General features: G+C 60.2%; 2 protein-coding genes across 5 annotated transcripts; one reads left to right on the top strand and one right to left on the bottom strand.

Annotated features, from left to right (window-relative positions):
• The first annotated feature begins 286 nt into the window (after window positions 1–286).
• On the top strand, window positions 287–18,692 carry STAT6 (signal transducer and activator of transcription 6). Of its 3 annotated transcripts, XM_051832911.3 has the most exons (23): window positions 671–897; window positions 1,625–1,683; window positions 5,539–5,675; window positions 6,541–6,679; window positions 6,956–7,039; window positions 7,435–7,573; window positions 7,672–7,724; window positions 7,903–8,051; window positions 8,945–9,076; window positions 9,181–9,369; window positions 9,699–9,786; window positions 9,916–10,038; window positions 10,525–10,617; window positions 10,857–11,063; window positions 13,114–13,208; window positions 13,323–13,459; window positions 13,760–13,906; window positions 14,107–14,170; window positions 14,279–14,380; window positions 14,529–14,618; window positions 17,000–17,065; window positions 17,154–17,279; window positions 17,372–18,692. In XM_051832911.3, exons 3-23 carry the CDS (start codon window positions 5,560–5,562, stop codon window positions 17,559–17,561), a joined length of 2,529 nt encoding a protein of 842 aa, XP_051688871.1. In that variant the 5' UTR covers window positions 671–897; window positions 1,625–1,683; window positions 5,539–5,559; the 3' UTR covers window positions 17,562–18,692. The 3 variants fall into 3 exon arrangements, with proteins under 3 accessions (XP_002720983.1, XP_008272420.1, XP_051688871.1); XM_002720937.6 differs by lacking the exon at window positions 1,625–1,683 and having other exon boundaries at window positions 287–897; XM_008274198.5 differs by lacking the exons at window positions 671–897; window positions 1,625–1,683 and adding an exon at window positions 309–437.
• NAB2 (NGFI-A binding protein 2) lies at window positions 18,622–24,731 on the bottom strand. 2 transcript variants are annotated; one of them, XM_002720926.5, is made up of 7 exons: window positions 24,093–24,725; window positions 21,806–22,679; window positions 21,403–21,536; window positions 21,037–21,088; window positions 20,810–20,942; window positions 20,402–20,593; window positions 18,622–19,435 (listed from the first exon to the last, which is right to left on the bottom strand). In XM_002720926.5, the coding sequence occupies exons 1-7, from the start codon at window positions 24,173–24,175 to the stop codon at window positions 19,326–19,328; spliced, it is 1,578 nt and encodes a 525-aa protein (XP_002720972.3). In that variant the 5' UTR covers window positions 24,176–24,725; the 3' UTR covers window positions 18,622–19,325. The 2 variants fall into 2 exon arrangements, with proteins under 2 accessions (XP_002720972.3, XP_069908540.2); XM_070052439.2 differs by lacking the exon at window positions 20,402–20,593 and having other exon boundaries at window positions 24,093–24,731.
• Between the last annotated feature and the right edge of the window lie 213 nt (window positions 24,732–24,944).

Raw genomic sequence — 24,944 nt, 5'->3', positions numbered from 1 at the left:
CCCCAGAAACAGATAGGAACTTCGCCAAACCTGCACAGCAGATTCATAGTTAAACTTGCCCCCTGGGGAAAATGCAGACAGCGGCTCCGCCTGGGCTGGCCCACCAGGGGCTAAAGAGGGCTACCCTGCAAAGAGCGGGCAAAGCCAGGCTGCAATTGCCCACGGACTCCTGGAGGCTTCCAGAATTCTGAGCGGAGGCATCCCCTCCCCCCAGCTCCCAGCAGCGGTCACGCGACGTCCAGGGCGTGCCGGGCCCAGGAGGGAGGGGAGCCCCGGCTGCTTTTCAGGGTCCTCCGCTGGAGACAGCGCCGAGTGCAGAGGGGTTTCCTTTTCCAGAGGTGCTGGAAGCCCGGTGCCTCGTGGCCCCTAACCCCAGCCCTGGGCACAGTCTGAGCGCGAGAGTCAGGCAGTCTGGGGCCGCCCGTCTCGGCTTGAGAGTAGGTGACTCAGAAAAGTTGATCACTTTTGAGGGGGCCAGAGTAGGTGGGGGTGGGCTCCCCTCCAGCCCGGCAGGAGCCCTGGCCTGTCGGCAGTCTCCCTCCCAGCCCGGGAGGCACACACGTTCACCCCACTTTCTTCCTCTTCCTCCTCCGGCCCACTTTCTCTTCTCTGTGTCGTCAGAGCTCCAGGGAGGGACCTGGGTAGACTGAGAAGCCGGAAACAGCGGGCCGGGGCAGCTACTGCTTGCACCGAAGAGGAAGGCCAGAGAGAGGGGAGAGAGAGAGAGAGAGAGAGAGAGAGAGAGAGAGAGAGAGAGAGAGTTTTGTTCTCTCTCTGGTGGTGGTGGAGGAGGAGGGGGTGCCTGCCGGGCAGCCCCGAACTCGTGGACAGAGCTCCAGCCCCATGGGGCCTGGCAGTGCCTGCTGAGAGGGAGAAGACAGCGGAGGGGTTGCCAAGGTGAGGGGATGTCTGGGAGGCGGGCAGGGTGGGGGTCCTGGGTGCGTGCGTGTGGGGCTCCTGCTCTGGGCGGGGTGTGGGGGCCCAGCTCTGGGCCGCAGGGAGGTTTGGCAGCTTCCAGCAGCCAGAGTTGTCGGGGGTGAGTACAGGCCTCGTCACACCCACCCCCTGGGGCACTCTCCCCCACACCTGCCGGGACACCTCCAGAGCAGGGAAGTTAGGGAGAGCAGGCTGCAGGGAGGGGGCGCCCCTCTGCCCTCTGGGGCGGGGGAAGGGGGGAAGCGCCGGCCCCTCCGCAGAAGGTTGATGCCAGGGCGCAGTGGGTCCCGGTAAGAGCCCCATCCTGTCCTCGCCAAATGTTCCTGTTCAAGGGTGTGGCTGAGGGTGAGCGAGCCCCAGAAGTAGACCTCATGGTGCCCGGGTCGAGGGGGAATTTCCCCCTCAAACTGCTCCACGCTCGGCTGCTGCAGATTTCCCTGCGGGCGGGCGGCGGCGTGGAGTTAACCCTCCTTGCGCTGAGCCGGCCCCGCCCCCAGCCCCATATATTCCTGGGGCAACCCAGAAGCGGGCGCTCTCCTGACTCTGGGTCCTGTGGCCCCGCGGCCCGAAAACTCGGGATCACCCAGCCCCTAGGAGGTCCTGGATGTCTGGCTCCCCGACCCTGTTTGGGAGGGAACCTTGGCCCCGCCCCCTGACACGGAGGTTCCTCCCTCTCTGCCTCTTTCAGGGGGCTGGAGGCCAAAGGGGCCCTGGGCCTGGCCAGGCCGATGGACTCAGCCTTTTTAAGTGAGTCGTCCCGATGGTTGGAGAAGGGGTGGAAATTTGAAGCCAGGGCTGTGCCAAGAGGAAAGGGGGGCTGCCTATTACTTGGGAATCACCCCAGTCCCCAGTCCCCAGCAGGGCAGGGGCAGGGGGTCAAAGGCCTGGAATCCTAGCATCCTCGTGGAGTGGGGCTGTGGAGGGGAGAGAGGGAAGGAGTTCTGCCTTGAATTTGAAACCCAGACAAGCAGTGTTCGGGAAGGTGCCCAACCCCTGGGGCTGGGGAGAGAGAGGAGAGGCCTGCGGGAGGAGCCTCTGGCCTTGGGAGGAGAAGAGCTGAGAGTGGGGATGGGGGGGAGGGGGAGAAGGGCCAGAGGGTTTGGCACAGCTGTGTCCAGTGAAGGGGCATCTGTTTTCCATCCCTTTGGGAGTCCTGGGACGGGGAGAGGCCGCATGTTGGGGTTACCAAGTTAGGACAGACTCTGGGAGCTCCCTTCCCTGTCCTCTGGCTCGGCTCTGGGACAGGGCTAGCGTGAGAGCCCCGACCTGGGAGACCCGTGGGGAACCTCTGGCTCGCCCAGCCCACCCTGTAGAAATGGGAGGTAGCCCTGTCCCCTGCTGCCCCGCTGTGCCTTTCCCCTCCCCCTCGCGTCTCGCCCTCTCTGTCTGCTCACTCTTCACTCCAGGCTCCCACCCCCCTCTTCCTCCAGCCTCTCTCACCCTCTCTCCTCCTCAACAGTTTCACTTTTTCTCTGTCTCTCCTCCCTCAAGACTCCTCCCACCCTCCCTCCATGCTTCTCAGGACGAGGGATTTGGAGCTGGAAGTAGTCCTGGGGTGCTGGCCTCACACTTGTTGAGTGACTCCGGGCATGTCGAGGACCTTGCTGATCCCTGAGTTCCTCCCCTGTGGAAAGGGAGAGTTATATATTTTAGAATTGGTTGTGAGTCTCCAATGAGCTAATGCACTGAGTGTAGTGCTTCCTAGAGTAAGTACGTAAGAAATGGTAGTTGTTACTCTACCGTCTTCTTCATCATCTAGCCTGATGGCTTCCAGATTATCTTATGGAGTCCTAGAATAAAAAAAAAATTTCTTGGCCGATGCCACGGCTCAATAGGCTAATCCTCTGCCTGCGGCGCCGGCACACCGGGTTCTAGTCCCAGTCAGGGTGCTGGATTCTGTCCTGGTTGCTCCTCTTCCAGTCCAGCTCTCTGCTGTGGCCCAGGAAGGCAGTGGAGGATGGCCCAAGTGCTTGGGCCCTGCACCCGCATGGGAGACCAGGAGAAGCACCTGGCTCCTGGCTTCAGATAAGCACGGTGCGCCGGCCGCAGCGCACCGGCCGCAGCGCACCGGCCGCAGCGGCCATTGAGGGGTGAACTAATGGAAAAGGAAGACCTTTCTCTCTGTCTCTCTCTCTCTCATTGTCCACTCTGCCTGTAAAAGAAAAAAAAAAAGATGTCTTTATTTGAAAGGCAGAGAGGGACACCTTCCATCTGCTGGCTCACTCCCCCAAATGCTTCCAACGAGCCGGTGCTAGGTCAGGCTGAAACCAGGAGCTTGGAACTCCATCCAGTGCTTCCACATGAGTGGCAGGGACCCGAGCACTTAGGCCATCATATGCTGCCTTCCTGGGAGCATTAGCCAGAAGCTGATACAGCACGGGATCCAGGGCTGGGACCAGGCACTCTGATATGGGATGTGAGTGTCCCAGGTGGCGGCTACACCCGCTGCACCACAATGCTGGCTGGTTTTAAATTTTATGTATTTAGGGGCCAGCACTGTGGCACAGCAGGTTAAAACCTTGGCCTGCAGTGCTGGCATCCTATATGGGCGCCGGTTTGAGTCCTGGCTGTTCCACCTCTGATCCAGCTCTCTGCTATGGCCTAAGAAAGTGGTAGAAGATAGCCCAAGGCCTTGGGCGCTTGTACCCATGTGGTAGACCCGGAAGAAGCTCCTGGTTCCTGACTTTGGGTCAGCTCAGATCCGGCTTTTGTGGTCATTTGGGGAGTGATCCAGCAGATGGAAGTCCTCTCTCTCTCTCTCTCTCTGTCTCTTTCTGTAACTCTGTCTTTCAAATAAATAAATAAATATTTAAAAATATGTATTTATTTGAAAGAAAGAGATCGCCCATTCTTAAATGCTCACAACAGCCAGGTGTGGGCCAGGCGGAAGCCAGGAGCCAGGAACCCAGTCTGGGTCTCCCACATGGGAGGTAAGGAATCAAATACTTGAGCCATCACCTGCCACCCTCCAGGGTGAACATTAGCGGAAGCTGAATGGAGAGGAGTCGCGACTCAAACCCGGACACTCCGTAGTCCTGAGCAGCAGCCAGACCCCTGCCCCAGAGTTCGAGAACTCTGAGAAGTTTCTCTAGGGACACCTTTGGGGTGAGGAGGTGGGAGAGGAAAGAAGAAGCAGGAGAGTTCTCCACACGCACTCTCTGGAGAGCAGCTCTAATTTTACACCTTCTGTGTGCAGAGGCTCCCCCTTAGCTGCGGTTCCCCTTTCCAGGGTTTCAGTTACTGGCAGCAAACCGAGGCCTGAAGATATGAAGTGGAAAATATCAAAATACGATTCATAGACCTTAAAAGACTTTTTTACAGTACATGGTTCAACTTGTATCCAGGTTATGATTAGCTATCGTTAGTGCTTTCCTGTGCATAATTTATAAACTGAACTTTATCATAGATGTGTATACATGCATAGCAAAAATATATGGCATATGCAGGGCTCAGTTTCAGGTACTATCTGGTTTCAGGCCTCTGAGCAACATTTTGGAATGCATCCCCCATGGCTAAGGGGGAATAGCTGGCATTGAGATCCCACAGATCAAAAACTACAATTGTCTACCTTAAAAAAAAAGATTTATTTTATTTATTTGGAAGGCAGAGTCAAAGAGAGGCAGAGAGAGAGAGAAAGAGAGAGAGAGAGAGAGAGAATCTTCCATCCACTGGTTCACTCCCCAAATGGCTGCAGCAGCTGGAACCGGACCAATCTGAAGCCAGGAACCAGGAGCTTCTTCCGGGTCTCCCACGTGGGTGCAGGGGCCCAAGCACTTGGGCCATCCTCTACTGCTTTCCCAGGCCATAGCAGAGAGCTGGATCAGAAGTGGAGCAGCCAGAACTCAAACCGGCGCCACTATGGGATGCCTGCAATGCAGGTGGCAGCTTTACCCGCTACACCACAGCACTGGCCCCTGTCTACTTCTTTTTAAAGTGTGGAATGTTCTCCCTTTGAAACCTCCCATTTAATGGATGGGAAGATTGAGACCCATTGAGGGGAGGCGCTCTGCGCACAGAACCAGAGCTGGAGCTGGCGCTGCAGCTCAAACCATGTCGCAGAACTCTCCCCAGGGTGGGCATTCGGCCTAGCAGGCACAGCACCCGCTGAGATGCCCACATCCTGTGTCAGGGTGCTGGGTTGGGATCCTGGCTCTGCTCCTGATTCTGACTTGTTGATAATGCAAGTGATGGCTTAGGTAGCTGGGCTTCTGCCACTCGTGTGGAACACTTGGATTGAGTCCCAGCTTCTGGTTCCTGGCTTCTGCTTGGCCCAGCCTCAAGTTTTACAGGCATTTGGAGAGTAAACCAATAGATGGGAGCTCTCTTCTGCCTGTCTGTCTGTCTCTCAAACATGTAAATAAAAAATTAGGAGAGCACTTTCCTTATGTCTCTGTCTCCCGTGTCCCCACCCCTCAGGCTGCAGCTGAGCTCTCGCCACCGCCGATGACCCGGTGTCCACTGCTGAAGGCATTGGCCACATAGCTCCTGGTTTGAGGGGTTCTGGCCGTGGGCAGGGCTGGCTAACGGCAGTCCCTGGAGGCTCCAGAAAACAGGCTGTGTTTCTTGGCCACCACTCAGAGTGGTTCTGCTCCTTTCTTCCAGGCACCCTCCAAACCCCACATCATGTCTCTGTGGGGTCTGGTCTCCAAGATGCCCCCAGAGAAACTGCAGCGACTCTACGTCGACTTCCCCCCACACTTGCGGCATCTCCTGGGAGACTGGCTGGAGACCCAGCCCTGGTGAGTCCTGGCTGCCCCATGCTGATCCCCCCAGCCCATCCTCTCTCTCTGATGAGATCTTCCCCTCGCCATGGAATTCGGGACTTGGGGGCGGTTATTCCCCATGTGGTCGTCTGAATTTAGTGAGTGACTCTGTATCCCATCCTGACCAGGCTGTGCGTGTGGATGTGGACAATCCCCGCCCTGCCCCCTGCACCCCCCGTCCAGGGCCTTAGGAGGCTAAGCCAAAGAGGAGGGTGTCGCTCCCTTCTTCATGGAGGAACGAGACTAAACCCTGCACTGTTCTTTTGTCTGCTCGGCCCTTTCCGGGTTTGCTGCTGGTTCTTCCTGGGTTGGCTACCGACCCTTCCACCTCCGTGGAAGGGCGGTTCCCCCTGCCACTTTCCCCACTTCCGTGGGGGAGTGGCACACCACCGGCCGGCTCTCTCGGGGGCTGCACAGGTGTTCCTTCAGATAGATGTTCCTGGTACATGTTGTCTCTCTCCTCCTTTATAGTCCTCTTCCACCAATCCCAACTCTGCTACCCACACGCCGAGTACGCTGCTCTCCTCCAATCAGGAGCAGGTCCTGCTGTTTATTGGTTGAACTGGAGGCAGCTGTGTAGAAGCTGTTTACTCCTCTCCCAGCACCATATTGTGGGAGAGCAGATGCATACAATAAGTCTTAATTCGAGTAACAGTCTAGTCCCAGTTGCTCCCCACAGGAGGGCAGTCAGGGCTGGGCAAGGGCACTTCTCACAACAGCTGCAAGACTGGGGGATGAGGGTCAAGGGTGACGGCCACAGAGGGCCTAGACGGAGGACAAGGAGGAGGAAAGACACCGTATTGCACATGGTCAGGGGAGCCTCATAGTCATCTTTCCACAGGGAGTTCCTGGTCGGCTCGGACGCCTTCTGCCTCTCCATGGCTAGCGCTCTCTTTTCAGCCACGGTCAAGCGCCTCCAGACCTCAGCGGGAGAGCAAGGCGAGGGGAGCGCCATCTTGCAACCCATCAGCACCCTGGAGGTGGGGCCGAGGGGAGGGGCCGAGGAGGCTGAGCTGGGGTGAACAGTGGGTGCTGGGAGACAACTGATGGGATGTTGGAGGCAAACTGGTGTTCCTGTGGTTAGCTATTACCTAACATGCAAAACAGATTGTAAAAGTATGCCAATGCATGAAAACTTCCGGACTCCACGGTTGTGCTGTCTGTCAGCACTCTTGACAGTGAGGGCCTGGGGGCTGGAGGGAGGAAAGGGCAGGGCTGAGAGCCAGGCTAACTGCCCACTACCCTCACTTTCACAGAGTGTATATCAGAGGGACCCCCTGAAGCTGGTGGCCATTTTCAGACAAATTCTTCAAGGGGAGAAAAAAGCTGTTATGGAACAGGTACCATGTGATACCCCCCTTCTGCCCCAACGCAACTCTCTGGGACTTTCATTTGAGCATGAGAAAGTAGAAAGAATTTGAACCTCACGAGCGGGTCAGTGTTCGAGACCCAGGGTGAGCAGAAGAGGTTCCTGAGGCCAGAGTGAACTCCACGCCAAGTTCAAGGATGCTTCCAAAGGGAGGCTGAGGATAATGAGGCCTGGGGGTGGGTATAGGGCAAGCGGTAAGGAGCTGGTGCTGCTGGGAGAAAGGTCCCGTGCTCAGGGGATCACAGAGGGTCAAGGAGAACTGCCACAGGGGAGAAGGCAGCAGGGTAAGGGGAGGGTCCCCGTCCTGGCCAAGTGCAGGGGGGTGGCAGGACATCTCACCTGTTGGCATCTCTCCCTCCTGCGCAGTTCCACCACCTGCCAATGCCCTTCCACTGGAAGCAGGAAGAGCTCAAGTTCAGCACAGCCCTGCAGAGGCTGCGGCACCGAGTGGAGGAGGCCCACCGTCTCCGGGACGCCCTGCAGCAGGGGCCTGAGGCCGGCCAAGGTAGGAGCCCGGGCCTGGAGCCAGAAGAGGGTCCTGAGGAGGATGTGGGGGTGCTCCTCCCATCTATCTGCATCCCTGATTTCCACCCCCACCCTCAGTGTCTCTGCACAGCTTGCTGGAAACTCCTGCCAATGGGACAGGCCCAAATGAGGTGAGTAATGGCCTGAGAGGTGGAGACTGCGCTCAAAGTGCAGCTGCTCAGATGGCGATTAGAGCTCAGAGAGACACAGCCTGGGGAGGGGGCGCTACAGTGAGGAGAGCCCTGTCCGGAGAGCTGGGTGAGGACGCGGCAGCAGGCAATCCTAGCTGGGGCCCCTCCCTGCCTGCAGGCGCTGGCCACGCTGCTGCAGGTGGCCGTGGGGGAGCTGGAGGCAGCCCAGGCCTTGGTGCTGAAGAGGATCCAGATCTGGAAGCGGCAGCAGCAGCTGTCAGGGAATGGCGCACCCTTTGAGGAGAGCCTGGCCCCGCTGCAGGAGAGGTTGGCTCACGGCGATGGGGAAGGGGGAGGGCTGGGGGTGGGCACCTGCCTTCCCGGCTAGAGGGCCCATGGGTGTGAGAAGCCAGGAGGGAGGGCTTGGAGGGGACTGAGACTCAGAGAAGCCAGCTCCTGCAGGGCTGTGTACACTGCAGTTCCGGCCGCAGCCTGTAGAGGGTGCCCTGTTGGGGAGGGCACAAGTCGGGGCTTATTCAAGTCCTGCCTCTCTCTCCAGGCTTCAGGCTCTGAGGAGTAGGGAGCCTTTTAAAAATATTTATTTACTTATTTATTTGAAATGCATAGCAATAAAGAGGGAGAGACAAAGTGGGGGAGGGGAGACAGAAAGAGACTGAGATCTTCTATTGACTGGTTCACTACCCAAATGGCCACAATGGCCAGGACTGGTCTAGGCTGAAGCCAGAAGCAACAAACTCCTTCTGGGTCTCCCATGCAGGTAACAGGGGCCCAAGCACTTGGACCATTCTCTGCTGCTTTCTCAGAATCATTAGCAGGAAACCGGATTGAAGTGGAGCAGCTGGAACTCGAACCAGTACTCCCATATGGGATGTCCATGTTGCAGGCAGCAGCTAAATAGCTTTGCTCAATGCTGGCCCTAGGAGCCTGATAGGCAGGGGGGCATCTTCCAGTTTACTCAAAAGCACTCTTTGTGCTGGGAGCTGTCCTGGGTCTCAGAGCTGGGGAAGAGATGGCCAGCTTTCCACAGGGGGTGTGGTCCCTTAGACTGAGCCTCTTGCCCTGAGCCAAGGCAGGTCCCAGAACCACCTTCCACCCAGGCCCACCTGCACACCTGCTTTCTCTCTGGGTTAGGGGAAGGGGGTCTGGGCCAGAGCAGGCAGCCTGAACCCTGCGCCCCCTGACCGTGGTCCTGGCCCCAGGTGTGAGAGCCTGGTGGACATTTATTCCCAGCTACAGCAGGAGGTAGGGGCGGCTGGTGCGGAGCTGGAGCCCAAGACCCGGGCCCCGCTGATCAGCCGGCTGGATGAAGTCCTGCACACCCTGGTCACCAGGTGTGTCCTGGGAGCCCCCGGGGATGGAGGGGGCCAGAGTCAAGTGACAGGCCCGGGAGGAGCCAGCCCGTACCTCCCCTCCATGACCTCTTCACTCCTCCCAGCTCCTTCCTGGTGGAGAAGCAGCCCCCCCAGGTTCTGAAGACCCAGACCAAGTTCCAGGCAGGGGTCCGATTCCTGCTGGGCCTGCGGTTCCTGGGGGCCTCAGCCAAGCCTCCGCTGGTCAGGGCTGAGATGGTGACCGAGAAGCAGGCGAGGGAGCTGAGTGTGCCCCAGGGACCTGGCACTTCTGCGTAAGCTGGAGCTGGACCAGGGGCCGGAGGGGGTCTCGGGAGTGATGGAGGCTCTAAGAGGAGCCTGTGGGGCTGGCACCATGGAGTGGGGTGATGGGGAGGGAGGCACGTGGGTGTGGAGACCCCATTGAGCAGGACAGAGAAAAGGCAAGGACCCATTCAGGGCTGGAAGGGAGTGGGGACGCCATGATTTGGCTGTGATGGGGACTCCTCCCTTAAGAGCCCAAGCAGGGACGTGGAGACTTAGGGCCAGTGGCAGTGAGCGTCCCCGCCGTGGACCACAGCCCCTCCGTGTACCTGGCTCACACGCTGTCCCGCCCGCCCGGCAGAGAGAGCACAGGAGAAATTCTCAACAACACCGCGTCCCTGGAGAACAGCATTCCTGGGAACTGCTGCTCCGCCCTCTTCAAGAACCTGGTGAGGGGCCCCAGGGGGCCGGGGCTCCTCAGACGCTGGGACTGTCCCTGGAGAGGAGGCTGGGGAGCCCCAGGGCAGCGGCCTCTGCCCTCACGCCCTCACCCCTGCTCTCCCTCCGCCCACCGGCAGCTTCTGAAGAAAATCAAGCGGTGTGAGCGGAAGGGCACCGAGTCGGTCACCGAGGAGAAGTGTGCTGTGCTCTTCTCCACCAGCTTCACGCTGGGCCCTGGCAAAGTCCCCGTCCAGCTCCAGGTGAGCCGCAGCCCTGCCCCACGCCGCTGGGGGCGGGGTGGGGGGGGGCAGCCTGCTGTCGCCTCTGGGATTCACGCAGGCGCACTGGAGCAGGGGAAGCTCGCAGCAGGAAACTGGGTGGTCCAGCACTTACTAAGCACTCGCTTAATGGACCAGGGCACTCGCTGGTGCAACACACACACATTTGGGTTTCTCAGAGGCTTTATGAGACGGGCTCTGTTACCAGCTATCATTTGACAGATGAGGCCGTTGAGACAGAGAGAGGTTGAGGCATTTGCCCAGGTCACACAGCTCCTAAGTGTTTATCACCTGGAATTCAGGCTGCACAGACCCCTTCTCTCTAAGAGCCTGCCTGAGCTGCAGGCTAAAAGCATGCCAGGAGCTTTAACTGCCGGGGTGAGAGTCCCTTCAGCTCCCAGATGCTCAGAGCCAGCCCCGGCCAGCCCTGCTGCTCTGCTAAGAGGAGACTCTCCTCACCCCCTCCAGGCCCTGTCTCTGCCCTTGGTGGTCATCGTTCATGGTAACCAAGACAACAACGCCAAAGCCACCATCCTGTGGGACAATGCCTTCTCGGAGATGGTGAGAGAAGACCCAGGAGAAGGCCGCGGCAGGGTGGGGCTGGGGGGTGGGCGGCTGGCACCAGCGAGTGGGCCTGCTTCCCATTTCCAAGCTCTCCCACCCAGGCTTAAGCACAGTTGTGCTGGCGCACTGTGAGCCCTCTGTTGAGAAGCCGCTGTGTGCGTGTGCGGAGGGGCAGGCTCTGCCTATGAACACGGGATGATGGCCTGGAGTGCTCGCTCCTTCCCTCTTCCTCCCAGGACCGTGTGCCTTTTGTGGTGGCTGAGCGTGTGCCCTGGGAGAAGATGTGTGAAACTCTGAACCTCAAGTTCATGGCCGAGGTGGGGACCAACCGGGGGCTGCTCCCAGAGCACTTCCTCTTCCTGGCCCAGAAGATCTTCAATGACAACAGCCTCAACGTGGAGGCTTTCCAGCACCGCTCTGTGTCCTGGTCACAGTTCAACAAGGTCCTTCCCTTGCCCTTCCGACCTCCCCCTCAGAGCTCCTCACCGCTGCACCACTCAGGGCTGCCGAGCCCCCTCCCCGGGGACCCTCCCCATGCCCTGGAAGCCAGCCAGCAGGAGGCCTCCTCTGACACCCCCAGGCTTGGCCTGGGAGCCCTCTGTCCCCTCTCTGGGGACTTGCCTGATTCTCCTAGATGGTGCATGGGCACGTCTGTGATTCAAAATGACTTGGACCCATTGAGAATACAGTTCCTACTGCCAACACCAGATGAAACCCCACAGGGTCACGTGCTGATCAGTTCCCACACACCAGGCAGGCACTCTGCTTGGTGCCCTGTGTGTGTTGGCTCACTTGATCCTTCTAGCACCCCTTTGGGACAGGTACGGCTCTTACCCCCATCTCATAGGAAAGGACCCTGAAGTTCAGAGCGGGTAGGTGGCTTATTCAAGGTCTCACAGCAAGTGAGTAGCATGATGAGGATGGAGCCCCGTATTCCTGACTCCTGTTCTCCTTTAAAGATTCACTGATTTGTTATCTGAAAGGGAGAATCACGGGGTGGAATGCGGAGAAAGAGGGATCTTCCATCCACTAGTTCACTCCCCAAATGGCCCTAACAGGCCGGGGCTGGGACAGGCCAAAGCCCGAAGCCAGGAACTCCAACTAGGTCTCCCACGTGGGTGGGTGGACAGCAAGAGGAGCAGCTGGAACTCAAACCAGCACTGCTGTGTGGGATGCCAGTGCTGCGAGCGGCACATTCACCATATTAAGCCACTGTGCCACAGCAGCGGCCCCTTATTCCTGCTCTTTTTAAAAAAAATTTTTTTTTCATTATTTTTGAGAGAGAGAGAGAGAGACAGAGAGAAAGGTTTTCCTTTCCATTGGTTTGTCCCCCAAATGGCCACTATTGCCAGTGCTGCGCTGATCCAAAGCCAGGAGCCAGGTGCTTCTTCCTGGTCTCCAATGTGGGTACAGGCACCCAAGAACTTGGGCCATCCTCCACTGCCTTCCCAGGCCACAGCAAAGAGCTGGACTGGAAAAGGAGCAAACGGGACTATAACCCGGTGCCCATATGAGATGCCGGTGCCGCAGGCAGAGGATTAACCAAGTGAGCCATGGCACCGGCCCCTATTCCTGCTCTTAACTACTGTATTTTATTGCCTTCAGAATGATGTGGCTCATTTGCAAGAATAGGGGAAAAAGAGATCTGGTGTCTTGGTTCACCACCAGCTGGGCGAACACTGCCATGGATGGCCCTTTAAAAAAAGAGGAAGAGGCTGGCGCCGCGGCTCACTAGGCTAATCCTCCGCCTTGCGGCGCCAGCACACCAGGTTCTAGTCCCAGTCGGGGCACCGGATTCTGTTCCAGTTGCCCCTCTTCCAGGCCAGCTCTCTGCTGTGGCCAGAGAGTGCAGTGGAGGATGGCCCAAGTCCTTGGGCCCTGCACCCCATGAGAGACCAGGATAAGTACCTGGCTCCTGCCATCGGATCAGCGCGGTGTGCCAGCCGCAGCACGCTGGCTGCGGCGGCCATTGGAGGGTGAACCAACGGTAAAGGAAGACCTTTCTCTCTGTCTCTCTCTCTCACTGTCAACTCTGCCTGTCAAAAAAAATTTAATGAAAAAAAAAAAAAAAGAGGAAGAAAGCAAAGCTCATGTGACCAGAGGATGTGCTGGCAAAGGAAGCAGGACAATGCCACTCAGCAAGTCACCTTCCTGCCAGGCCTCACTAGAGAGGGGGGTAGCACAGTGGTTGTGGGGGGGTTTCAGCGCCAGACCACCTGGGCTTGGAGCTGCTGCCTCTCACTGGCTGTGCAGACCTGGGCAAGTCCTTTGACCCTTTTGGGCTTCCGTTTCTGCCTGTGTAAGATGGAATGGTTATGGTACCTCCCACCACGACCTTGTAGAGGTCCCAAAGGTTAGCATGAGGAAAGGCCCCGGGGGAGTGGCTGGTCTCGGGCCCAGCTTGGTGGCTCAGCCCTCGCAGCCCAGTGCCCGCCCCGTCAGCCTCCAGCTCTGGCCTCCCCTGCTCACGCCAGCTTCCCGGGCATCTCACAGGAGATCCTGCTGGGCCGAGGCTTCACCTTCTGGCAGTGGTTCGATGGCGTCCTGGACCTCACCAAACGCTGCCTCAGGAGCTACTGGTCCGACCGGTGAGTCCCCAGCCCCCCCGCCCCCGGGGCTGGGGGGGAGCCTGAGCAGCTGAACCTGCTGCTCCCTCTGCGTCCCCAGTGCCTGCAGCCCGTCCCTTCCCTCCTCCCGGCCAGGCTGATCGTTGGCTTCATCAGCAAGCAGTACGTCACGAGCCTTCTCCTCGGTGAGCCTGACGGAACCTTCCTCCTCCGCTTCAGCGACTCAGAGATTGGGGGCATCACCATCGCCCACGTCATCCGGGGCCAGGATGGTGAGGTCACCCCAGCCGGCCCTCTGCCTCCGTGCCTGTGTCCTCCTGGGTTGCTGGGTGGGGTGGGGGGAGGCACTGTCTGGTCTTCCCTGATACCAACGCTGGTCTTGGGGAAGTTTTCCTAAGTCCAGCGCCTCTCCTCCCTCCATGGGCTGAACCTCCCGGTCTCACTGTGAGACCACGGGAATGAAAGGCCCCTCTACCTCTGCCCTGGTGGATTGAGAGGGGGGCCCACAGAGGGGGTGGGGGATGGGACCGAGGCCTGGACCGAGGGGACCCAGGGTCTCCTTCCTACCATAGGCTCCCCACAGATAGAGAACATTCAGCCATTCTCAGCCAAAGACCTCTCCATTCGCTCCCTGGGGGACCGGATCCGGGACCTCGCTCAGCTCAAAAACCTCTACCCCAAGAAGCCCAAGGATGAGGCTTTCCGGAGCCACTACAAGCGTGAGCTGGAGCTAGTGGCTCTGATGGCTTCGTGGCGCCCGCCCCCTCCCTGCTCCTGGCCGCCCCCTCTCCCTGCCTGCTCTGTGCCATTCCTGACTTGGCACCCTATTTTCATAGCCCCGCTTCTGCCTGCCACACCCTCCTTCCCCAACTCCCTCACCCTGGAGCACTCCATGGCTCCCCATTCCTTACCACAACAGCTGAACAGATGGGAAAGGACGGCAGGGGTTACGTCCCAGCTACCATCAAGATGACCGTGGAAAGGTGAGTGTGGCAGCGTGTCTGAGAGCTGGGGGCTGGACTTGACTGCAGGAAGGAGCGTGGCATCAGTCCTCGGCCAGTCACCTCACCCCGCCTCCCCGTCTCCTCCAGGGACCAGCCTCTTCCCACCCCGGAGCCCCAGATGCCTGCCATGATGCCCTCTTATGACCTTGGGATGCCCCTGGAGTCTGCCATGCAGCTGGGCCCAGATGTGTAAGGAGCACCAGGGACAGACAGGGCTTACAGGGGTGGGAAGAGTCCGGAACTTGCCTTTCCCTGAAAGGGATTCCTCTTCCCAAGGCAGGGTGTGGGGGAGTCTGGGAGAAGGGCTGGCATCAGGGGTTCTGTGTTCTTTCCCCAGGTCCCAAGTCTACCCGCCGCCTGCACACTCTATTCCCTACCAAGGCCTTCCCACAGAGGACTCAGTCGGGGTGTTGTCAGCCTTCCCGGAGTAAGTCGGAGCCTCTGGGTGTGGGGCAGGGGTGGGGATGCTGTGTCACTGCGTAGGGTGTGGCATTGGCATCACCAGGAGAGGCTGAGGCAACGTGTGCTCACTGCACAGGCTACATGTTGTAGGGTTTTTTGTTTTGTTTTGAAGGTTTACTTATTTTGATAAGCAGACTTACAGAGATATCTTCCAACCACTGGCTCACTCCTCAAATGGTTGCAATGGCCTGGGATGGGCCAAGCTGAAGACAGGAGCCTGGAACTCCATCCTGTCTCACGTGGGTGGCAGGGGCCCAAGTACATGGGCCAACCCCCACTGCCCTCCCAAGAGTATTAGCAGGGTGCTGGATTGGAAGCAGAGCTCATATGGTATGCTGGCCTCAGGTGGTGATGTAACCCACTGTGCCTCAACGCAGATCCCTGGAGGTAGTTAGGTCCAGAGTACCTTGGTTCGAATTTTGCCTCTGCTGCTTCCTGCCTTTGGCCAAGGTACCTCATTTCTGGTGTCTCATCTGTAATATGAGGAATAATAATGGTGACAGTCATAATCCCTGCCGCATGGGATTGTTGTGAAGGTTAGATGTGCGTTCATCAAATGCATAAAGCTGAGCTGCGTCCTTCACTGGAAACAAAGGCTAGGTAAATATTTTCTTTCTTGCCACTGAACTGAAATCCACTGTTTTCATTTGCTGTGTTGATTCCTTTTTTCTAATTATTTATTTGGAAGAGTTACAGAGAGAGACAGAAGAGAGAGAGAGAAAGAGAGAGAGACACTGCTGGTTCACTCCCCAGATGGCCACAAAAGCTGGAGCTGGGCCAGGGTGAAGCTAAAAGCATCCTCTGGGTTGCCCACTTGGTGCAGGGGCCCAAGCACTCAGACCATCTTCCTCTGCTTTCCCAGGCCACAGCAGAGAGCTGGATTGGAAGTAGAGCAGCCGGGACTCGAACCAGCAATCATATGGGATGCCAGTATCTCAGGCAACAGCTTTACCTGCTGTCCCACAGCACAGTCCCTGCTGTGTTGATTCTTTTTTTTTTTTTTTTTTTTTTTGGACAGGCAGAGTGGACAGTGAGCAAGAGAGAGAAAGAGACAGAGAGAAAGGTCTTCCTTTGCCGTTGGTTCACCCTCCAATGGCCGCCGCGGCCAGCACGCTACGGCAGGTGCACCACGCTGATCCGAAGGCAGGAGCCAGGTGCTTCTCCTGGTCTCCCATGGGGTGCAGGGCCCAAGCACTTGCGCCATCCTCCACTGCACTCCCGGGCCACAGCAGAGAGCTGGCCTGGAAGAGGGGCAACCGGGACAGAATCCGGCGCCCCGACCGGGACTAGAACCTGGTGTGCCGGTGCCGCAAGGCGGAGGATTAGCCTAAGTGAGCCGCGGCGCCGGCCTCTTTAAAGATTTATTTATTTAAAAGTCAGAGTTACACAGAGAGAGGAGAGGCAGAGAGAGAGAGAGAGAGAGAGAGGGAGATAGAGGGAATGGTCTTCCATCTGATGGTTCACTCCCCAATTGGCTGCAATGGCCCAAGCTGCGCCAATCCAAAGCCAGGAGCCAGGAGCTTCCTCCAGGTCTCCTACACAAGGAGACTTGGGCCATCCTCCACTGCCTTCCCAGGCCACAGCAGAGAGCTGGATCGGAAGCGGAGCAGCCAGGTCTCGAACCAGCGCCCATATGGGATGCCGGCACTGCAGGCCAGGACATTAACCCACTGCGCCACAGCGCCAGCCCCTCTGTTGATTCTTAGCATTAATATGTGTGTGTGTGTGTGTGTGTGTGTGTGTATTTGTTTTATTTGAAAGACAGAGATCTATCTGCTGATTCACTTCCCAAATAGCCAAGGCTGAGCCAGGCTGAAGCCAGGAGCTTGCAGCTCAATCTGGGTCTCCGGTGTAGGTGGCAGGGACCCACTTGAGCCGTCCCTGCTGCCTCCCAGGGTGCACATTCACAGGAAGCAGCATTGGAAGCAGACTGGGGACTCCAGGCACACAGGCATTCTTATAGGGGATGTCGACGTCCCAAGCAGCGACTTAACGGCCAAATGCCCACCCCAGGTTTTCATTTATCCGTCTATCTTGCCCTTGAAGGGGCCTAGACATCTCTCCTCCCCAGTGAACCGTTTATTAACCCTCAGTCCAGTCACACCATTTCCCCTTCGGAGAGTTGAAGCCGAGATGGGGAGCAGCAGGCTTGGAACCACCGGAGTTCACAATCCAAAGAAATGCTGGACATCGGCTAATGCAACCTCCGGCACACACCCATGTCATAGCTGAAAAGACCGAGCTCAGTGTGGAGACGACTTGTGCGGGGCCACGTGGTCAGCGCGGCTAAGACGGGGAGAGCTGGAGCTGTTTCCGCCTCTGACTGTGACCTCCTTCTGCTTCCAGGACTCGCCTGCAGATATCCCCTAGCCTGAGCCAAATGAACCTGCCCTTCGTCCAGCCTCACCCCTCGTGAGTGGCAGAGCCCCTGCTGACCCCACGCTCCCCGTTCTTCAGCCCTCTCTGCCCCCTCCTCCTGATTCCCCTCTCCGGCCCCCAGCCTGCTGCAGTGCCAGCCTCAGGAGCATGCCGTGTCCAGCCCCAAGCCTCCGCTGTGCTCAGATGTGACTATGGCAGAAGACAGCTGCCTGGGCCAGCAGGTGGCAGGGTTCCCCCAGAACACCTGGTGAGTGGCGGCCTGGGTGGGGGGGTGGCTGAGAAGGGCCAGGGGAGCGCATGCCCTGCCCACCCCACCGCTTCTCCCCCTTCTCCTTGCAGGCCCAGTGAAGACATGTTCCCACCCCTGATGCCTCCCACGGAACAGGACCTCACCAAGCTTCTCCTGGAGGGGCAAGGAGAGGCAGGGGGAGGGTCCCTGGGACCCCAGCCCCTCCTCCAGCCTTCCCACTATGGGCAGACTGGGATCTCCATGTCCCACCTGGACCTAAGAGCCAACCCCAGCTGGTGAGCCCAGCTGGATGAGCCCAGGGAGACGGCTTTGCCACCGCCCTGTGGACCTGCCCTGGACACGGCTCCTGCTCCTGCCAAGCAGCAGACGGGGAGGCACCCTCCCAGCCCCACCCACCCTTTGGTCAGAAGGAAGACTCTGCTGGGAGAATGCATGGTGGGTGGAGCTGCTCCACTCCTTCCTTCCTACTGCACACCCCCATCCATCCCCTTCCAACAGTGGAAGGGAAGTTCTGGCTTCAAAGCAAGACATGCCCCAACATGCCTGCACCTGCAGCACACACATGCACACACAGCTCTCTGGAAGGTGGGGCTGAGCAGGCGAGGCTGGCCTGGGGCATGGGTTGGGGTGTGGAGGGCTCCTCTGCCCATCCCAAGCCAGGGTCCACGACACACTTCCAGAGACGTGCACACGCACTGGCACTGGAGGTTGAGATAGTGGGCCTGGGCCTGGGTCCTAGCCCTGGGGGAATGGGGAAGCTGTTCAGGGGGGACACTGGGTGGAAGGACAGGAGGGCTCTGGACACGTGGGTGTTGACAAGGTTTTGCCCAGATTAAGAAACAAACCCCAGCAGCCTCTGATGGAGGCTTTTGGTCTAACAGTATGCAGGAGCCCAAGGCCAAGTTCCTTTGTGTGCAGCTGCCCAAGTGTGTGTACCCAAGACATGTTAATGCAGATACTACACGTCAGTTATGTGACCACATACAATCTGTGCCTATCTTGCTTTTGCCCATGTTGACGACACAAATTTGGGAGTACAAGACACTGCACAGGACCCCAGCTGTTGTGCCGGCTAACGTATACTAACGCAACGTGCTGTGGTTCCAGTATGACTGTGCCCAGCTGGGTCCATGTGGCTATGCCAGCTACATGTGGCTGTAGCTTTAGGACCTCTGATGCTGCCCTCAGGGGCCAGGGAGTGTGAGTCTTTGGTCCAGGCTTGGCCCTCCATCGCTTCTTGTCTGTCCTGCCCCCTACACCACCAGCTTCTCTTCACTGTCCCAGCCTGGCCTGTCCCATCCCTTCTCTCTCTTGGGGTGGGGAAGGGGAGTCATAGATCCTAAGCCATAAAATAAATTTTATTCCAAAATAACAAAATAAATAATCTACTGTACACAATCTGAAAAGAAAGACGCTCTAACTGCTCAGACAGGTGCTGGGATCGAGCCCCCAGCTGGAGGAGACCCTGAGTGGACCCAGGCCTCCGAGGGGATCCCACATCCACCACCCACCCCTGCCAGAGGGCAGGGGGGAGCGCACTGCTGAGGACTTGGGGCGGGGAAGAGGTGTGGATGGGAGGCAGACTGCAGCACTTGTTAAAGTAAAGAGACAAACTAGAAGCACAAAGATGGGGAAGGGGCAGGGAGGAGGAGCAGGTCCAGTGTGTCCAGGCCCCCGGTTCTGGGGGGAAATTGTTGCCATTTTTAGCTGCTGGACCTCCCGGCGAAGTCCCCCTCCCCCATGTCCAGACTCAATCCAACTGCTCACAGCACCGCCGCCAGCATGGGAAGAATGGGAGTGAGCTGTGGGAGGAGGCGGGAGGCCTGGTCCCCTTGCTCTGGGTAGGGGCTGGGGGCACCACGCACCCTGCTCGGGTCCCCACACCAGGCCCCTGCTCGTTATTGCTTGAAGCCCCACAGTTTTACGCCCATGGAGCAGGTGGGGAGGCTGGAGAAGCTATGACTGGACTCCAGGGAGGGAGATCCCGGGGTCTGTGGGAGCCGAAAGTCTGGGGTCCCGGGTCCGGGGCCACCGGTCTGCCCCTCACTGCCGGCTGGCCTCGGCCTCCACCTTCACGCTGCTTCTGCGACCCTCCACCAGAGCGGGGTGGGGCCCCGGGGCAGGGCATCTGTCCAGCAGCCCTTCCTCGAATTCTGCAGGGGAGAAGGGGAGGTTAGAAGCCCGGGGCGGGGGCGAGACTGCTGACAACGCAGGGGCAGAAAGGGCTGGGAGGACAAGCTCGGGTCATTGAGCTTCTGCCTCCTGCCTGCAGGAGGGGGTGCGCACCCCAAGTGTGTGTGGAGCCCCCTCCCCTGCACGGCCCCGTGCAGCTCACTCGCTTGCTCTCTGCCTCTCCCGCCTCTGTTCTGCTGGAATTTCTGGTTCTGTAGGGAGCTGCGGGGGCGGCTTGGCTCTGACCTCTTCCCCTCCCCCCTTCCCAGGCTCAGCCACCCCCTCCCAGGCCCCCACCCACCCTGTCATGGCCCCCCAAGATTTTGGTAGCCAAATCAGGGGGGAACACAGGAAGCCAGCCTCCCAGCTCCTCCCTCAAGCAGAGCCCCCCTTCCAGTCCCCACCCCCACTTCCCACCCACACACAGTTTAAAAATACCAAGCCAGGGTTGGTGGCTTTGTCTGCTGCGTCACTCTCAGCCCAGCGCTGCCCAGCCCTCTGCTGGCCCACTCCCTCTTCCCCTATCCACACACAAAGCAGCCCCCTTGGGGCTCCCCTGCCGCCAAGCGGGGCAACCTGGTCCCCGCAACTCCCAGCCTGCTCCACCCTCCTGCACAGAGGGAAGTCCCAGTGAAGCTTTCCCTAGGTGCCTCTCCATTGCCCCTTCTCTGTAGCCCTGCGCCTGGGTCACAGAGCCACGACAGCCCTGATCCGCCCCGCGAGGACCACAGCCCTGATCCGCCCCACGAGGACCAGCCCGGCAGGCTCTGGCTCTCCTCAAGTCTCAGCCTGGCTGGCTGGAGCCAGACCCTCCTGCTGCCTCCCCACCCTCCTGTCCCCTCGGGTGAGGGTCTCCCTGGTCCTCCCACCTGGCCCCAGGCCACCTGGATTGCTGTGTAGGGCCCGAGTGGCCGGGGTGCTTGGGACAGCACTGCTGGCTGCCTCACCTGCGAGAGGTGGCTTTGCAGGCACACAGGGGCTGAGGCGGCCCACGCGGTCGTGGGAGACGAGGCGGGCGAGCCGCAGCCCCTCATCCATCAGTGTCTGCTGCAGGATGTGGCGGCTCCACAGCCCGTGGGCTGGCAATGCCAGAGGCAGGTCAGCAGGGGGCGGCGTCAGCCTTGGGCACGGCCCCACAGCTGTGGGCATGGGCACTGGTCAGGTAAGGGGCTGCAGCCAACGGAACCCCCACCCTCAACCGCAAAGTCAGACCCAGAGGCCCTCTGGTCCCCACTGAGCCCAGCACCTGAACCCTGTTGCAGGTAGCTGCCTCCCAGCTCATCGTCCCTCCCTACTCCCACCCTCTGACACCCCCCCCCCCCGGTGGGGACAGGAGTGTCCTGGAGCACGCTCACCCTGCAAGTGTCCATCGAGACTCTCCCCGGACAGGCTGGCGCTGTCTTCCTCCAGGCTGGGGCGGTACGGGGGTGCATAGGGCTCAGGGCCTGGGGGAGGCTGCTGGATTTCAGAGTGACTCTGCTCTCCAACCTGTGGACACCCCAGATTGCGGAAGGGATGGAGAATGAGGGCCTGGCAAGGAAGGGGGTGGGGCAGCCCCCTTCAGGAACCCTAGAAAACACACCTCCTGTTTCAGTTTCTTCAGTGGGGGGCCTCCCAGTTCTTCAGGGTGCAGTCTGCAAAGATGGAGAGTAAGCCAGGTGAGGCTGGGCAGAGTCACGTGATGTGGCCAGAGACATGCATGGCTGAGAATTTCTGCAAAGAAGCTGGCTGGGGAGGGAGGAGTCTCCTGGCTAAGCACAGCTGCTATGGGGGAGGGGGGAGACCGAGATGAAAGGGATGGGGAAATAAGCCCTCAGATGAGCTGACCTGGCCAAAGGCAGGGCATGCAGGTGGCTGGGAAGCAGGCCTAGAGCTGCCTGAGCTGGAGCTTAGCCCATGACTCAACTCCTGGGCAGCACTCCAGGCTGGAAGGGGAAAGGGGTCTCACCTGGAGCCCTTCAAGGAGGACAGGTAGGTGCTCTCGCGGGCCACTTGACGGGACAGGGAGAAGAGCTCCACTCTCCGTAGCAAGAGCGTGTTGTCGCGCATGCAGAACTGGGCAGCAGCCTCGTTGATGGTCAGCTGTGGAGAGGGGGCAAGTCAGAGTCCCGGCTCCTCCCCCGCTGCCTTACCCAGACCTGCTCAGAGCCCTGCGCCCCGGGACAAGCGAGGCCCATCCGCAGGATGGTTGCTCGGGCTCTGACACCACCAGGCAGCTTTCTCTGGAGGACCAACACAGAACCACCTGGGGCCTCCTCCCCTGCACCTCTGCCAGCTCTGAGGATGGAAGCCCCGCGGCAGGGGGCCTGAGTTGAGGGCGAGCCCCCGCCCCCGGGGCCCAGGGGGCTCACCTCGTGCAGGCTGAGCTGCTTGCCCTCCCGCCGCTTGGAGTCGAAGCGGCCGTAGATGATGCTGTACTTGCGGATCTCCTCTTCTTTCTGGCTGTCGTTATCGTCCATCTCGAAGATGTGCCCCACGCTCCGTGCCAGCTTCTTATTCAGCTTCAGCAGCGACGTGACCTCCCCGGTGTCCCCCCTGGGGAAGCTCCGGAAGATCCTCTCCACGCTCTCCACCACCATGCGCACCATCTCTGGCTCTAGGCGGTCTGGACTCCCCCCAGTCCCACCCGCTGCCAGACCCACGGCCCCAGTCCCCTCAGGGACTCCTCCCCCTGCAGGTGGGGAGAAGGGAGGTGAGCCAGCCTCTTCTTCCCCTCCCGCCCCAACGTCTGATTCTGGAGTGCTCCGGCCCGGCCAGATCCGGGGGTCCCCCGTTCCAGGACCCCCCGGCAGTGGCGACAGCTTCTCTCCAAGTTCAAGGGGGCTCTTGGGGCTGAAACTGCGGGCACCGCCCGCCTTCTCTCCTGGGCTGCTGTGTCCATTGCTCATGCTGCCCTTCCGGGTACCCGCAGTCTCGGAGATCTTGAAGAGCGGGATGCTGGAGACAGGCACGGCAGGCACCGGCTGGCTGAAGAGCCCTGGATTGGTGGCCCACTCTCTCAGTGCCTTCTGCAGGCGCCGCACGTGGAGGGGCTTGGTGGCCATGCCCACAAGTGCCATGATCTCCAGGAACTCCTCCTCGCCGGCCTCACACAGCTGCTGCACGTCGTCCCCTCCCTGCTGGATGAACGTCTCATAGTAGGAGAGGAGATTGGCCCGCTGCAGGACCCGGTACAGCTGCAGCTCCCCCAGCGTCCGAGGCAGTGCCATGGCTCGGGCACTGGGCCTGAGAAGGAGGGGCGTGAGAGAAACAGTGAGTGCAAGGCCCCCGGCTGGGTACCAACCCACACTAACAATTGTTCTCTCTCTCCGTCGGTTTCTTCTCTCCCTCTGCCCAGCAGCGCCCAGCACTGAGCACAGACTCTGAGACTTGGGCACTACTCGGAGGCATTGACATGCCACTACATCCCACACTAGCCAGAAGCACCCAAAGCCAGGGCCTTGTTGGCGGGAGTCAAAGGCTCACCGCCCCCACCCCCACCCCATCCTCAGCTTTGCCCTTTCTGGCAGGGGTAAGAAGACCTTAGGCACACCCCTGGGATGGCTGGCCCTCCCTCTCTCCCCCAAAACACTTGGCCCTCACCTTCCACCCTAAACACCTCAACACAAGTGACATCACACACTAAGGGGAATGTCCCACTCATCCTTCCCACAGTGGACACTGGGGACCACTGCGAGCCACCTGCACTCCCTTGGGGGCATTCTACCAGGGTGGCTGGGAGGGAGGGGTGTGTCCCCTTCCCTGGTCTTCCCACTAGGAGCCAGGCTGACCCCTGCTCCTGTGCCCCTCAGCTAGCCCAGGGATCAGGCACTCCTGATGCACCTTAGCTCTCCACCCCGCCCCCTCCGCCCTCCCATGCTGCCCAGTAACCTCCCCTCGCGCCCCGCTGGCCCCTCTCCAAGCAGTGACCTTCCCCACTCACTCCCCTCTGTCCCTTCAGCTCAGACGGTGGGGGAGGGGAGGGGAGCTCGATTGTTCTGCTCTGGGGCCAATCCGCCCACACACACTCCCACAGCGGTAGCGTCTGTGGGCGAACCCCGCCTAGGGGCTCCCGCCTACTCTCGCCTCCCTTAATTTCCACCCACACTTTCAAGTGGAGTGGGGGAGCGGCTGCACACCCAGACGCCCCTCTTCACGCTGTGAACGAAGGGGCAGCAGGGGCAAAGGACGCCGAAGGCACCCCCTGGCTGCTCAGGGCTTTGCTGCTATTCCCGTAACTGAAAGGCGCCGACGTGTGCGGGACCCCCCCCGGGGGGGGGGGCAGCGCTCGGCGCCAGCTGCAGACTGAGCCGGCTGAATGCGCCCCACCGGGTACTGTTGCCAACTCCAGTCCTTGGGCTTCTCCTGGCACTTGCGGACTCCCACAGTCTTTACAGGGGGCTCACACGCCAGTTCAGGCCCACCGAATAAACTGGGAATGGAGAATCAGGTGCCGCTCTTTCACATCAAGTTGCAGCGGATCCTCGGCTGCTCCCAGGGTCCCTTCATTCGAAGACGCACCCCCTTTTTTCATCAGTCTCCACCTCCCACCCCCGTCCCGGTTCCCCACGTCCTCGCCGCGACCTCCGCCCTCCGGACCCCACTCCCAGTCCAGCTCCACCCATCTCCACTCCCCGCTGTCTCCCTCTGCCCACTAACTTGAGTCTGGGCTGCGGGGTCCGGCGGGCGCTGTCCCCTCCGCCCGGCGGCTGCTCAGCTGTGGGGGAGGGCGCTCTGTGCATGGACGGCCGGAGACCACCCAGGCTGCCCCTCCGGATGCCCGGCGCTCGGCGCCTGCTGCGCGCTGCGCTCTTCCCTGCGCGCGATGCCGTGTCCACCGCTGTCCAGGCTCCGTCCCTCCCTCCACGTCCTCTCTCTCCGAGCCTCCGCGCCTCAGTCTGTGCCTCTACCCCCCCTCCCCGGCTGCTCTCGCCGCCTCTCAGCGCCTCCACCCCCGCAGGACGCACGGGGAGCGAGGCCCCGCGCTGCGCTGGCTGCCGGGCTGGCGGGCGGAGGGCGTGGGCAGAGCCGGGGGCTGGGGCCGGGGGCGGGGGGCGGGCGCCCGGGCCTCTCGGTCTCCGAGACGCCGCGGCGGAGAGACAGAGAAAGGCGGAGACTGGGGGGGAGGGGGTGTGGAGCGGGAGGCGGGGGCGGGAACTCGGAGCCGGGGAGCCGAGTTGGGGACCGAGGTGACCGAGGCCGGGCTGCGGAGGGCGGGCTTGGGGGCCCGGCGGGCGGGGCGAGGTCGCTCCATGCCGCCCACGCCGGATGCACAGCCGGCCCTCTCCGCACCCACGTACCCACGTGAGCGCCCCGCCGGCGACATTCCTACTCCCCCCCACCCCCCCGCCACCCCTACCTCTCCGAGAGGAGAGAGGAGTTGCACAACCACGCACAGGTACACAAAGACACGGGGAAGCGCAAGGACTGCACACGCGCCTCAACAACCGCGCGGACGCCCGCTACCCGCACGCAGGCCTCGCGCTGCCGTACGTGCGGATGCGGAGAGCC

The sequence above is a fragment of the Oryctolagus cuniculus genome, chromosome 11 (genome assembly GCF_051225735.1).
Source record: "Oryctolagus cuniculus isolate XC-2025 breed Fujian yellow rabbit chromosome 11, ASM5122573v1, whole genome shotgun sequence".
In the NCBI taxonomy this organism is placed as follows: domain Eukaryota; kingdom Metazoa; phylum Chordata; class Mammalia; order Lagomorpha; family Leporidae; genus Oryctolagus; species Oryctolagus cuniculus.
The sequence above is the reverse complement of the archived record's forward strand: the minus strand, read 5'-3'. Positions and strand labels throughout refer to the sequence as shown.